General features: G+C 34.3%; 1 protein-coding gene across 1 annotated transcript in view; it reads left to right on the plus strand.

The window, feature by feature from the left end:
- Window positions 1-15,733, plus strand: part of ADGB (androglobin) — a 215,590-nt gene that overhangs the window by 91,982 nt on the left and 107,875 nt on the right. The window contains exons 10-12 of the mRNA XM_037729497.1: window positions 3,908-4,002; window positions 9,851-10,025; window positions 12,155-12,245. Of these exons, the coding sequence (XP_037585425.1) occupies window positions 3,908-4,002; window positions 9,851-10,025; window positions 12,155-12,245 (361 nt within the window). The remainder of the gene's footprint in view (window positions 1-3,907; window positions 4,003-9,850; window positions 10,026-12,154; window positions 12,246-15,733) is intronic.

A 15,733-nucleotide genomic window follows, 5' to 3' on the forward strand; every position in this document is an offset into this window, starting at 1 on the left:
TGGGCTAGAAAACATTCTAGTCATTGTCCTCTTTAGATATTGCCACACAGAATAATAGGCAATAAATAATTACCAGAAAGACTATCGAATACTTTACACTTCATACTTCTTAACTGTGCACTTGACATGTTACTTAATCTATATATAACTCAGTTCACTTGACCGAAAAATGCTGTTAAAAATAGAATTTATTTCATAGGATTTATGTGAACTGACTCAGATAAAATATTTAGGCCTTAGCACAGAGTAGGCATTCACTGAAGGTTAACTATTCTAAATTAACTAATTAACAAATACCACATCTGAAAAAATGAGATATAATCTTTAACAAATGCTTCTTATGGATTTGTAGTTTTGGGGTTCATCTCATTGGGACTCAATACTTCAGGATGAAATTTTTATAGGTTCATACAGTAAATGTTTAACATAAAATTAAACCAATGAGAGAAGTGATATTTAAGTAATCTTACATATATTATACCAGTCTTCTGAAATAGGCTTACAGAAAGTAAAAAGAGCTGTATCACATGTAAAAGAAAACATTTAAATTATACAAATGTAGCAAAAGCTTCTTTTAGGCAATAAAATACATATAATTAGTATGGCAGTTGTAAACCACATAAGACTCATAATTGCTGTACAAAATATTTTAAAGCAGTTTTAGAGACTGGGATGTTAAATTTTATCTCATCATTCAAGAATATACTTTTTTCTTAAATTTCTTCCTCAGTTAATAGACTTTATTATCCAGCTGTGCTAATTCAATGCAAAGTTACTACAGCTGGAAAGATAAAGAAAGTTTATGGTTTGCATCATTGATAGTTCACTGAAAGAAATTATAGAACCCCTGGATTTAAACATTTGCCTTTAAGATATTCTAAAAGCACTTTTATTCATATATAATAAAATCAGAAAGCATTATGAGTGTTCTAATATTGCAGAATCATGCAACATATTTACAGAGAGATAATGGAACAAATAGACATTATCTAAGGCCCTTTAGACACTCTACAAATAATTCATTTCTTTTCTTGGATAATTAACTTTTTTGAAAATCTTATGAAAATTGTGAACCTTCTCGTTTTTTTCCAAATACTTTGCACACCTGGTTGAAAAGTCCGTGTGCTAGAATTTTGACCCCCAATGCAACTGTCTTGGGAGGTGGGGCCTAATGAGAGGTAATTAGGCTGTGAAGACAGAGCGAATGGATTAATGCCATTATCATGGGAGTGGTTAGGTATCCTGGGCATTGGCTTGTCATAAAAGGGGAGTTTGGCTATAAGAAGACATGCTTATTTGGCCATAGGATGACTCAGCAAAATAGTTCTTCACCAGCTGCCAGCAACTTGATCTTGGACTTCCCAGCCTCCAGAACTGTAGGGAGATAAAACTCTGTTCTTTATAAGTTACCCAGTCTCAAGGATTTTGTTTTAGCAATAAAAAACAGACAAAAGCAGTTAGTGTGCACACTAATCTGCAGTGTTTTACATGATCATTCACTTAGTTCATGGGCCCCTGAATCTCATTTATAAGATGTATGAAACTTAGTTTGAAAATCTCTATTTAATAGCACATTCCTATCCAGATTTCACAGATTGATATTTAGCTAATGGCACCAGTATACTGATACCAGTAGATATAATCAGCTTCTAATCTAATTAATCTGTGTTCATGCTATACCACTTATTAAATATTTAAACCTTTGACTAAACACTGTTGTTATTTTTCATATTTCAACCTTAAATATTACAATCCCATGTAAAATGTGTGACTATCCTATAATTTGGAGCAATTTTTTTTGTCATCAACATTATTTCTATAATATTTCAAGACCACATTCTTTACTCCAAGTTTCTAATGTTATTTTTTTCTAAGACCCCACCTGGAATGTCCAAGTTTCCATATATTTTATCATGTAATGCTATCAAGTAAAGGATAACTTTTTCAAAATACTTGTGTCACAAACTTTAGTTTTAATATTATAAGGAAATGTTCAAAAGACTTATTAAAGATCAAGGACAAAGCACTTAATGTGATAATATTAAATATTAAGCTGTAGAAAACTTTATGAAAGACATCAAAATTTCGAATGCATAACGTACAAATGTGGGATATAATTTGGACCAAAATACTTTTATACTTTGTGATTTTTAAAATAAGATTTAGAAATGAGTTAGTGAAATGGATCAACTTGAATGAGCCATGGGGTGCCCAGATATTTGATCAAACATTATGTAGGGTGTATGTTTAACATCTGGAAACTCAGCTGACTTTTGTAAAGAAGCCCAATCCTGCTCAGTAGCCAGGCTCAGAGAGGAACCCTCATTCTTCTTTCCTTCGTCTCTCATGCTTCATACTTCCCTAAGGTGTAGAGAGCCAGCTGCTTAATCTTGAACGTAGAAAGTGCATTTGATCTCACCCTCTTTCTTGAGTAGAAAGTTTTGCAGATAGATAAAACACTGATTTTTAAAATTTTATCCATTTTAACATTTAGCAGTCATCACTGTCAGGAACTTCTTCTCCATAACTAGCCTTCAATTCTCAGCTGAGGCCTGAATACTTTTCTCAATCTTTCTTTTGATTAGAGGACTTATTGGAAGGCTTTGATTAGATTGATCAGAGAGAATAGTAACTGGACTGTAAATTACTGGTCACTGCTGAGGACCATTCTGATCAATGTGGGTGCCTCAAATGGTTTTATCTGATGATAGGAGTGCATGCAAAGTATATTTATTAACATTCATTTATTTTAAATGGAGTAATGATTTTGCTGCATCCTTAAACTTAAGATCATTAGTCATATTTAAAAACATACTATTTCATACAAGGTATCACACAATACACAATACCTTGTACTCCACATGGAGTAAATCAAATTATTAACTCAGCCTCTGCAGACAAACACCTTAAAAGTTAGTTGGGGAGACAGCATACATGGACATTAGATGATAACTAACATCATCAAACAAATCTAGCATAGATAAATGAGTAATGTAGGGAAAAAGCAGTCAATATGTGTTGGCAAGGTGTATAAGAAATGTACAAATTTCAATTTTGAAATGTGAAAGTCTGCTTCTGTAAGTTTGGAAGATTTTCATATCTCCATTCTAGAGATATACTGGGTTGACAACTAATTTATATTTTGTGGCTTTAAAGATATTATTCTTTTGTAAACCTAGTATCAAATATAGTTAAATGTCAGTACATAAGTTTGTAAAAAAATAAAATAAAAATTTTGATTAAAAATAGGAAGAGGCAAAAATAAATGGACTTCTATTTATTTGTCCAAAATATTTGCAGGACCAAAAAATACTGAATGAAATAGTCAGATAAAGTAATTTCAGGGATAAGAAAAACATAACAAATAAATAATCAATGCTCAAAAGCAAATTCTACCAGCATTCAACATTTCAAACTAAATTATTTATGTCTTACATCTTCATGGGAATATTTATTTTACTTATGTCTTCTTTCTTTTTGAAATGACAAAATGACATAGAAACTCCTGGACTTTCTTTAAGTTCAATACAGAATAAAGATTCTATCTATGAAAGCAAAGAAATGCTTCAATTTAAAAATAATTCCTTTTGAATATGCTCATTTGTGGACCAGTCTTTGCTACACTGACTAATAACTAGAGTATATTTATATAATAACTCTTGGTCATGAGGTATAATAAAGCCTTAAATTATTAAATAGAAATATTGTGAGCTTAAAATGAATGAGATAGACTATACAATAGATACATCTTTGAGATTTAACATTTCTTGAATTCATTTTACATCCTTTATGTATTTTTCACCAGCCAAAAATAAGTTCATTAAGGCAATTGAACAATCTGGAATGAGCAACTGACAGACGGATTTTGACTAGAAGTTTCATGACATAATATATGTTTGTTTTCCAGGTTCTTCTGCAGTACAGACCGCTCATATGGTCATATATGCGACATTTACTCCTCTCTATTTGTTTGAAAACAAGATATTTTCATTAGAGAAAATGGTAAGCATTCAAGTTTAGGATACAGTATGATTTTGTGTGTGTGTGTGTGTGATTACTTGCTGTGGTAGAAGCCACTTGAAAATTTTAAATTCTATCCGTGGATGTCAGTTTCCTTATCTTCAAAATGAGATACTCGACCTAAGGGATCTGACACATCCAAAATTATCTTAGATGAGTGCGATAGCTTTGGGTAATTATTTAAAAAAAAAGGAAAAGAAAATAATATATAGTCGCATTTAATTTTATAGATCCTTCTATTATATACAAAATGATTATATAGAATTTATGTATTTCACTGAAAATCATAGAAAACTGAAAACAAGACAAGGATGCCATTCCTATTCAACATAGTATTGGAATTTCTGGCAAGGACAGTTAAGAAAAAAAAATAAAGGGTATTCAATTAGGAAAACAGGAAGTCAAATTGTCTCTATTTGCAGATGACATGATTGTATATTGAGAAGACCCCATTGTCTCAGCCCAAAATCCCCTTAAGCTGATAAGCAACTTCAGCAGTCTCAGGATACAAAATCAATGTACAAAAATCACAAGCATTCCTGTACATCAGTAATAGACAAACAGAGAGACAAATCATGAGTGAACTCCCATTCACAATTGCTACAAAGAGAATAAAATACCTAGGAATACAACTAACAAGGGATGTGAAGGACCTCTTCAAGGAGAAACACAAACCACTGCTCAGGGAAGTAAGAAAGGATACAACAGATAGGAAAACTTTCCATGCTCATGGATAGGAAGAATCAATATCGTGAAAATGGCCATACTGGCCAAAGTAATTAACAGATTCAATGCTATCCCCTTCAAGCTACCAATGACCTTCTTCACAGAACTGGAAAAAGCTACCTTAAATTTCATATGGAACCGAGAAAGAGCCCGCATAGCCAAGACAGTCCTAAGCTAATTGTTTTCTTATACATTTAACGAATTGTAGAAAATGTAGAAAATGTAGTGAAAGGAAAACAATTAAAATATTCATAGTATAAATGGTAAGGCATAGGCCCTGTTAACATTTTGGCACATATGCTTTGATTTTTCTCCTATACCGTCTTTTGTGTTTGTATGTGTGTATTTTATTTTTTTACTGGAATCATACTTTATATTACATTTGGAAACCAGCTTTTCACTTAACAAGATATTGCTAACATTTTTTCAAGCTGCTAAATTTTAATCAGTATCTTTAGTGTTCGCCTAGTATTTATGAATTTTCATTATTTTTAAGCTATCTATTGTTCTTGGGCAGAGAAACAACTTTTCTCCTTTCCTTGTAATAGTAAAGTACATCAAGTTATTATACAATTTATTTAAACAAATGCCTTACTGCATTTGGGGTTTTTGAATTCCAGTCCTATCTGGGGACTCTAGACATGTATTATTTTATTATTAGGATTTCATGATGTGAAGTCACTATATTAAAATATACAACTGCATGGTGCAGCAATATGATTACATATGAATGTTCATTTATTTGGTTAGAAAGAGCTGAGTTTTAAAACTTGAATGGAAATTAGCTTGAAATATAAATAGTTCAATTGAATGATTATTATGTTTTACTATGTGCATTACATTTGTCCTTTAGATTATGCCTGGGGGGCATGTTTCTAACATTTTTCTTCTTCTTTTTCTTCCCCTTATTTCTTCTCTACTTTTTTTAGATAAAAATAATTCCTTCTAGCAAAATTTTACCATATAACAGTGTTCACATCATGACAGGATAATGTGCTATCCTGAATATGGCAGTTTCACTATTTTTAATCCAAAGTTAGAAAACATTAGCCTTGGTTAAATAGCAGAAACAGCATTTGGACTGAATATTAATGCCAGCAACATTCAGCAATCTAAATGTACTTCTAAAGCCTCTCCCAAGTCAAGTCTCTTGCTAATGTTAGGGCTGGCCATCTCATGCCTGCCTTTCTTTTAACTTCCTTGCATGCTACTGGCCTAGGTGCTGTCTCAGATATGCTAGTGAGTAAATGCTCTAACTCATTGGACTACTGAAGAATACCAGCAATGCCCCATCAATGATAGACAGGATAAAGAAAATGTGGTACATATACACTATGGAATACTATGCAGCCACAAAAAGGAATGAAATTGTGTCATTTGCAGGGACATGGATGAAGCCAGAAGCCATTATCCTCAGCAAAGTAACATAGGAACAGAAAACCAAACACTGCATGTTCTCACTCGTAAGTGGGAGTTGAACATTGAGGACACGTAGACACAGAGAAGGGAACATCACACACCAGGGCCTGTTGTAGGGTGGAGTTTGAGGGGAGGGAACTTAGAGTATGAGTCAATAGGTGCAACAAACGACCATGGCACGCATATACCTACTAACAAACTTGCACATTCTACACATGTATCCTGTTTGCTTTTTTAGAAGAAATTAAAAAAGAAAAGAAAAAAGAATACCAGCAATGGTTTATGGCATGCCATAGTCCCATGCCTGAGAAGTACTCAAACCCCTTTTAAAACCACAAATTGTAAGCACAGGATAAAAGCATTATTTAAAAAAATGGGATGCAAAATAAGCCTTTTGAACTTTTGGTAGTGCTACCAAGAAAATAAAATTTAAATACTGTTTGTTTTTAATTTAAAAGATTAAGATTAAAGACTAAAAACTCATATCTGTTTATTCATTGGTTAACTCAACAGATTTTTGAATTATCTATTATATGCTAAACAGTATGCTGTGTTCTGAAGATATGATGATAAGCAAGATTGACTAGGTTCTCCTCACAAAGCTTAGAGTCTAATGAGGAAGGCAGACAACTGAATGAATTGCAATAATACAGTTAGAACAGAAGGCATACAAGGTGCCTGCCACATTGTAGGTGTACATGATTTAACGTTTGTTGGAGGAGTAATCATGTGAACATATGATTAAATGAATGAAAAAAAAATGAATGAAAGACACATAACAGAAACACGTCATTTTTTCTAATGGGTAGGTGGCCAGGGAAGTCCTCCCAAAGGAAGAACTGTTTCAGCTGAGACCGAAGAAGTTAGGCAAACAAATGGGATAAAGTGTCTTCAAAGGAGAGAGACTCTTATGCTGGAAAGTGTGGAGATGAAGGAGATCACTGGGTTCAAGGAACTACTAGATATTGAGATTGTAAGGGGAGAGCACTTAAAGGCAGCTTGAGGTGTGAGTGACAGTCAAGGCATACAGATTTCTATAAATCCTACTTTTGGGGAGGTTTAAGGTTCAAGGTGCTCAGAGGTTCTGGAATTAGCCCATTGTCTATAACAAACAGTAAATAAGTGACTTCCAAGGCTGTAATGAACTGACTAGTGTGTTACCATCTTCCTGTCTTGCCTGCTGATTATTTTAGATTAACATTCTGTGAGGGTAATCTGGTTTCCCTGGTAAGTATCAGAATATAATAGAGATACAATATCTTAACAATATACCTATTGGAAAAATTTCTGTCTTAATGAAATTCTGTTAAATGGAGTTCATTGCTAAAAGTTACAGCCTCAAAGACAGTGAGATCAGCTGGTAAAATAAAGCCAAGAACTTACATTTATTTAAAGAAGTGGTAAAAAACACAAGAAAATCAAGAACAAAACTTGGGAAGGAGCAAGATGTTATAAATTACCTTGCATTATCCAACTTCTTCCTCCTCTGGGGTATTCTAAATGGTTTTAGTTTTAATTAGATATGGGAGTTTTAATAAAGGCTTCTTCACCTGCCCAAATCCAATCCTTGCATTTTTTAGAATGTTTGAAATAAGATGGAGTGAAAAGAGTGAAAAGGTCTTAGGAAAGGAAACTTCTAATTTAAGTCTTACAATGAATTATGCATCAAATGTATATTGAGTGTCTATGAAAAACTCAGCGTTTCAGGCACTATTATAAATTTCTCTCTTCCCCTAATTGTAACCCAAGGAACTTTGAAATTCTTTAACAAACTTTCTTAGCATCAAACTATAACTATAATTAATAGCATTACTTTACATGAATCAGACGTATTGTGTAAATACATTGAAAATAATATGAAGTACAAAGAAGAGTTGTGGTATTGAAATTTCTTGTGCTAAAATCATGTTAATACTTTGGCAGGTTATTCAAATTATAAATAGGTGCTAATACTGGAATTTATTATTTGGACCAGTCCTTTCCATTTCCAAATGCTTTAAATCATTTTATTTTCTAATGCTCTACAGTTTAAAAAAAAAAAAAAAGGCTTTTTTAGACTAAAATTGGTTGCAATGGCAGGAAGAAATTAACATATGCAGACCAAAAATTATGACTACTAAAATATCTGGAACTTATTTAACTTAAAAATACCACTTTGAGTTTGACTTCTATTTTGGATATTACTCAAATGTAACTTTTATAGTAATTCACCTTTTATAACAACTATACGGAGGCATTGTCTTTCCATTGAAAGAATTATTTTCAAGTGTTGAAAATAATTGACTCATGGAAAATAATTGGCTCATGGAAACTTTTAAAACCTGACAGGGTTCAAGTTGTAGAAAAAGGTTTAGATTTTAGAACATCTGTGGAAAATTTTTTTTAAAGACCCTCTAAGACATAATTCCAGAGTTTTCTGAATTTTTTTAGTAAGTTGCTAGATATTCAAAAGGGATAAAGAGAAAATGACAATTTCCTCCACTTCTTAATATGATGACTTTTAAAAACTGCTGCATCCCTTTTCTCTGTATTTTGAATATTTATTATACTTTAAACCACTTTGCTGGACTCACTAGTGCACTGATTAATGCCTTCTTAAAATTATTATCCTGACCTTGGGAAGAACTTTCCTGTCTCATGGATCTCCCACCTCAGCGAAGATTAAGCTGTACAGCAGAGTCATGAGAGCAAGGCAGTTTCCACTCAAAGTAATAATTTGAAATAGGCTGATAAGTGTGTTTCCGTTTCTAATTTAAATGTCTGTTTTGTAAATTTACAGTCTGGATTGTGGCTATTGCATGGAAATCATTGAGACAACATAATGAGGAAGAAAAATAGTTATTGATAAAATCGATCAAAATTGACTTTAATGTAGTTAACATTTCATTTTATTTTACTTTAAAGTGAAAGTCAGAATTTCGCTATAGTATATATCACTTTAACATTCACATGCTCTTTTATTTCTTTTGGCATGGTTCAGGCATAAATCAGTAACATAAGTTCTATTTAGGTATTATTCTGAATTATTCCAAAGCAGATTGGCTTCATGAGACCTAACATTAGAATATGGGAAGTATCTGCCTGGGCAACTCCTTTATTTGGCAGGACAAAGGGCAGCCTCTATTCCCTGCCGTTTTCTGAATTCCTCCATTGCCACATGTCATCACGGGAATCTTCTGTGGAGAAACACATTGTTAGGGGTGGAGCGCATAAAGTGTAGACGAGACAGCCATTGACCGCTTTATTTACCTGAACACATTCAAGAAAGGAGCCCTAAAAAAATTAGGCAGCAATGGCTAGTTTATTTTTTTTTGTTTACATATTAAGCACTAGTGTTAAAACATTAACCTGCAAAAAATAATGGCTGATTAAATTTGGACAAAAACTGATGTGCTAAGATTTTGTACAATCTCGTAGAATCTTAAGCTTTTAGAACTGAAAAGTGTCTTCTAGTTCCAGTCTCCCATTTTGTAAATAAAGAAACAGGGCTCCAGAAAATTTAAAAGATGGAAAGAAATACAAATGATAGTCATGCTTATATCAAGAGAGGTAGAGATATTGGGTGATTTTTTTTTTCTTATTACCACCATATTGCTTTGTTGGTGATAGTATTTTTATATTGGGAAAAGTATTATTTTAAATGGAGAAGAATGCTTTTCAATCTATGGTACTTTCCATCTCTTAGGCAGATTCTGCTGAGAAACTTAGAGAATGTGGGCTTTCCCACATCTATAGCCATCCTGTGCTGGTGACTAGAAGTAGGTCTTGTCCTCTGGTAGCACCACCAAAACCACCTCCTGTACCTCCCTGGAAACTCATTCGTCCAAAAAAGGAAACTGTTATAACAGATGAAGCTCAAGGTATGTATCACATTGTCTTCAAATCCTTCTAATTAATGTGTGAAAGCCTAACAGTTTCATTTGTGGTGAAAGATGTATGTCAGGGTAAACCACCCAACATTGCTTCTAAAACCTACCTTTAATTTTATGCCAAAATGTTATGTCTTTAAAGGATTAATTCTTCACATCTCAGAAGCTGAGAAGTTTGGTTAATGTCTAACTTGACCACATATATCAAGGTCATTCGTTGAGTGATGGCATTGCTATTATTAGTGTGATAGAAAAGTAGTTTGTAGCAAAGTGCATCTGCTTTTTTTTTTCCCATTTATTTATTTGATTGCATTTTAGGTTTTGGGGTACAGGTGAAGAACATGCAAAATTGTTGCATAGGTACACACATGGCAGTGTGATTTGCTGCCTTCCTCCCCATCACCTACATCGGGCATTTCTCCCTTTGCTATCTCTTCCCATCTCCCCACCCCCACTCTCCCTCCCCCATTTCCCCCCAACTGACCCCAGTGTGTAGTGCTCCCCTCCCTGTGTCCATGTGTTCTCATTGTTCAACACCCGCCTATGAGTAAGAACATGCGGTGTTTGATCTTCTGCTCTTCTGTCAGTTTGCTGAGAATGATGGTTTCCAGGTTCATCCATGTCCCTACAAAGGACCCAAACTCATCCTTTCTGATGGCTGCATAATATTCCATAGTGTATATGTGCCACATTTTCCCTATCCAGTCTATCGTCCATCGGCATTGGGGTTGGTTCCAGGTCTTTGCTATTGTAAACAGTGCTGCAATGAACATTCGTGTGCACGTGTCCTTATAGTAGAACGATTTGTAATCCTTTGGATGTATACCCAGTAATGGGATTGCTGGCTTTTATGCTTACAAACACTTCCTAGTTTTCTTTCCTTCCTTCCGTCCTTCCCTCCTTCCCTCCTTCTTTCCTTCCCTCCTTCCTTCCTTACTTCCCTCCTTCCCTCCCTCCTTCCTTCCTCCCTCCTTCCCTCCTTTCTCCCTCCTTCCCTCCCCTTCCCTCCTTCCTTCCCTCCTTCCTTCCCTCTCTCCTTCCTTCCTCCCTCCTTCCCTCCCTTCCTCTCTCCCTTCTTTTTTCTCTTCCTTCCTCACCTTCTTCCATCCTTTCCTTTATTGTTTCTTGAACCAAAGGCTAGCATCCATTTAATGCTTGAAAAGAAAACAAATCCTTTATTTTTAAATGCTGTATTTTTGTTAAATTCACAAAGCGTCTTAAAACAGTTATCATTCAGGGCATCAAGGAATAGTTGAATGAAAAGAAGAATAGTGAACATGTAGGTAACTTCTGATTTTGCCACTGATTGCTATGTGATTCTATGTGAGTAAACATTCTTTAATACACTGGGGTTAAAAATCTAACAATTGGTAAGATGCTGTAATGTCAGTATCCCACCTAGAGCTCTTCATGGAAGTTTATTTCTAAATTGAAAATTAACAGAAAATGGGCATAGAACAGTCAAAGAAAATTTATGTATTCCATGCCATAGTCTCTTTTTTTCCCTAATAATAACCCCTAATGTTTAATTTCATTGTTCATCACGGTAATGCATGTTCTGTGTCCCTTATTCATTGAGAATTTATTTCCTCTAGATAAGCCTCAGACTTCTTTAGGAATATCCACAAAACCTCTTGACCTGCTACTTTCTTTTTATCTCATGATCTTTACTTTGCTATAGTTTTTGTTCTTCCACTGCCATATTCATATATTACTTCACATTTCCTCTTCATATCCTAAGCAATTGTGTTACAGAGGTTAACTAAAGGAATGTTTCTTTTAGTAAAAGACTTTTATGGAAACTCATTCCTGTACTTGAAAAGCAGCAAAGGCCAAGTAATAATTCTATAAGACATTGCTAACTTTCTCCCTTGAGATTTAATTGTTTCACATACTCTGAAAAGAAATCGAAGAGTAGACAAAAGAAATTGAATACTGGAAAGATCTATAAATTCTTTCAATAAAAACTTTATGTATGGTTGTATATTCCTATTTCACTCTATTGAAGCTTTCTGAGTATATAGTTAATCTAACCAGTACTGTATTGTGTTAAATTCTGCATGCAATCCTGAAATTTTTAAAAAATGTGTATCATTCTTTCTAATGCTACTACTTTTTAGAGTTAATAGTAAAGAAGCCTGACCAGTTCCTTGAGATTTCAAGTCCATTTTTGAATTATAGAATGACTCCATTTACAATTCCAACAGAAACGTAAGTATATAACATTCTTCCTCACCAATGCATCTTGTTAGTAAATATTTCGTGATGTGTCTGGTTAAAAATAACACCAAATGCAAGCATTTTGAAGAATATTAATTGAAAAATGAGCCCAAATATATGTAAAAACTTTAAAAGGATATTTCCTTGAATTTTTATAACTTGTAGTTACACTAATCCACTTAATTAACAAATAGTTTTTGTTAATTTTTTGTATGTGTTATGAACTGAATGTTGTATGCCCACCAGATTCATAGGTTAAAGTTCTGACTCACCAATGTGGCTGCATTTGGAGATAAGGCCTCTAAGAAAGTAATTAAGGTGAAATGAGTGATAAGGCTGGGGTACTGATCTGAGAGGATTAGTGACCTTGTGAGGAGAGACACAACAGAGTTCTCTGTCTCTCTCTCTCTCTCTGTCTCTCTCTCTCGGTACACACACAGCGGAAAGCCTATATGAGCATGCAGAGAAGGCAGCTGTTTGCAGGCAGGAAAGAGAGTCTTCATAAGAAACACACCCTGTTGGCACCCACCCTGACTGATCTCAGACTTCCAGTCCACAGAAATGTGAGAGAATAAATTTCTCCTATGGAAACCACCTAGCCTGTGGTATTTTGTTTTGGCAGCCCGAGCAAACAAATAGAGACCTTGGTACAGCGAAGTAGGGTGCAGCTGTGATAAATATCTGTAAGTGTGGAAGTGACTTCCATATCGTCCTTGGTTCTCTTTCAAATAGGCTTTCTCATTTTTCCCAGTATGGATAGGCTGAGAATTGTCCAAATCGATTTCTCTTTTCTAGCATTTTACTATAAGGAGTCAAGAGAAGCCAAGCCACACTTTCAACACTGGGCTTGGAAATTTCCTCAATCCAATATTTAATTTTACCACTCACAAGTTCTACCTTCTGCAAAACACTAGAACACAAAGACAACTCAGCCACATTCTTTGCCTAACAAGGGTGGCTTTTCCCAATAACATGTTCCTCATTTCCATTTGAGACCTCATCAAAATGGCCTTAACCATCCATATTTCTACTAGAATTCAGTTCCCCGACACTTATGTATTTTCCAAGAAGATTAAGGCTTTCTTTATAGCTCTCATCTTTCCTTTGTGGGCCCTTTCCAGAACCGTCTTTAAAGGTCCACTCACGGCAATGTAGGCTTTTTTTTTTTTAGCATGTACCTTGAACCTGTTCCAGCATTTATTACCCAGCTCCAAAGCTGCATACACTCTTTCAGGTAGTTCTATAGCAGCAATCCCACTTGTTAGTGTCAAGTTTTCATCTTAAACTGTTTGGGCTGCTATAACAAAATACCATAGACCAGTGGCTTGTAAGCAACAAAAAAATGTGTCTCTGATACTTCTAGAGGCTGGGAAGTCCAAGATCTGCATGCCAGCAGAATCAATTTCTGGCAAGGATCTGCTTCCTCATGCATGGCATCTTCTCACTGTGTACTCACATAGTGGAAGGGGTGAATGAGCTCTCTGGGGTGCCTTTTACAAGGACACTAATGCCATGTGTGCAGGCTTAATTGAGTCACCTCCCAAAGGTCTCACCTTTTAATACCATTATTTCAGGGTTTGAATTTATATCTCAACATATAAATTTGATGGGGGAGGCGTATACACACTTTGAGACCATAGCACCTTCCTTACTCTTCATCTAGCAAGCAGTGTGTTCTATCAATGTGTTTTGTAAATGAATTCAGTTCTTCCCCTAAAAGAAATAATATGTAAAGCTGCTAAAATAGTATGTTTCAGCTTTTTCTATTCCCTATCTACATGAAAAATCTTCAAATATTTGACAACATTTATATATGCACCACTGCATTCTCTGATCGTTAGGTTTCTCGATGTGTAGAAGAATCTTGTGTAAGTTCGTTTCCAGTCCCACTGGATGTTTCCATTTTGAAAGACAATGGAATTTCTATTCCTGTTAAAGCTACTATAAATTAGGCTTCGGTCACTTGGACATAAGCCATCCTAGCTGATACTGCAATATAATAGAAATGAAATGAAATGTTATCAACAGTGTCACTAATTTAGTCAAAATTTGTGCTATATTAACTACTTGTAATACACACATTATTAATATATTAAATAATGTCTTTCCTTCTTAAGTAGAGCATACTCAAAGCTTTGCTTGCCTGCCTGATGAATCATACTCAGTATTACCATTCTGTCTTCTTCTAACAGACGGACCTCAAGGACTTTGAGGAACAATTACCCTAACATTCAATGACCTGAGACTACCGGCTTTTCCGGGGCTTTGTTTCAGTGATTGGCTTAGTTGCAGTTTTAATTTTGCTTTCATAGTACTAATGATTTCTTTATCAATCCTTAATATTGTCCGCTTCCAATAGCCTTCGCTTCTCCAAATTTGTCTCTGATTTTCTGGGTGTAGCGAGCAACATCACCAAATTTTTAGAATTAGTCAACGTTGGCTTATATATACTTATAATGAAGACATTAAGGATTACTATATGGGCTTTATATCTACATTATAACAGATATTTAAAATACTACCTTGGAAATAATAGGTGTTTAGTGAATATTAATTGAACTGAAAATATTTTGAAGTGCCTAAGTTATTCAGTATTTTAAATTATGTTCTTTCCTGTATGTTACACACTAGGCACTTGTGGCTATGTACAATTTTTAAATTTAATTAACATTGGCTGGTTGCAGTGACTGACGTTGTAATCCCAGCACTTTGGGAGACTGAGGCAGGCAAATCACAAGGTCAAGATTTCGTGACCAGCCTGGCCAACATGGTGAAACCCCGTCTCTACTAAAAATACAAAAATTAGCTGGGTGTGGTGGCAGGCACCTGTCATCCCAGCTACTCTGGAGGCTAAGGCAGGAGAATCACTTGTACTCAGAAGGCAGAGGTATTATATAAAATTACAAATTAATTCCCTTAGTTGAATTAACCACATTTTAAGTTCTCAGAAGTCAAATGTTCTAAGTAAACATTTTCATCATTGTGTAAGTTTCTTCTAAATATTAAAGGGAATGAACAAGTGACCTTCCCATAATTGTAGCATTTTTCTATAACAGGATTATTATATTATTTTTAGTTTTTATTATTTTAACCTGTATTTCTATTTATAGATTAAAATGAGAAAAGATCATTCATTTATGTAATACAACATAACTAAATGGTATTTTCTTTGGCCTCTTAAGAAGAACAATTGAATATAATTGTCCTAATATGATAGTTAAAACATTTCAACCTTTTAAATCAATTTTATTTAATAAATAAAAATGTATGCTTTCATGTCACATGTACTAAAATTTGTATCATTGCAGTGATTATACAAAAGCAATATTTCTTAAGTTCCCTTTTATAGTAAATTGGTCAAAATAAGGCCTACTTAAAATGTTCTTTAGCATCATAAACTTAAAAAAATAAATTAAATGAGCCCTCTTATCCCAAAGATGATTAAATAAAGGATTGAGGGGACATAGAGGATTAACTAG

Source organism: Cebus imitator, unplaced genomic scaffold (genome assembly GCF_001604975.1).
Source record: "Cebus imitator isolate Cc_AM_T3 unplaced genomic scaffold, Cebus_imitator-1.0 Scaffold307, whole genome shotgun sequence".
NCBI lineage: Eukaryota > Metazoa > Chordata > Mammalia > Primates > Cebidae > Cebus > Cebus imitator.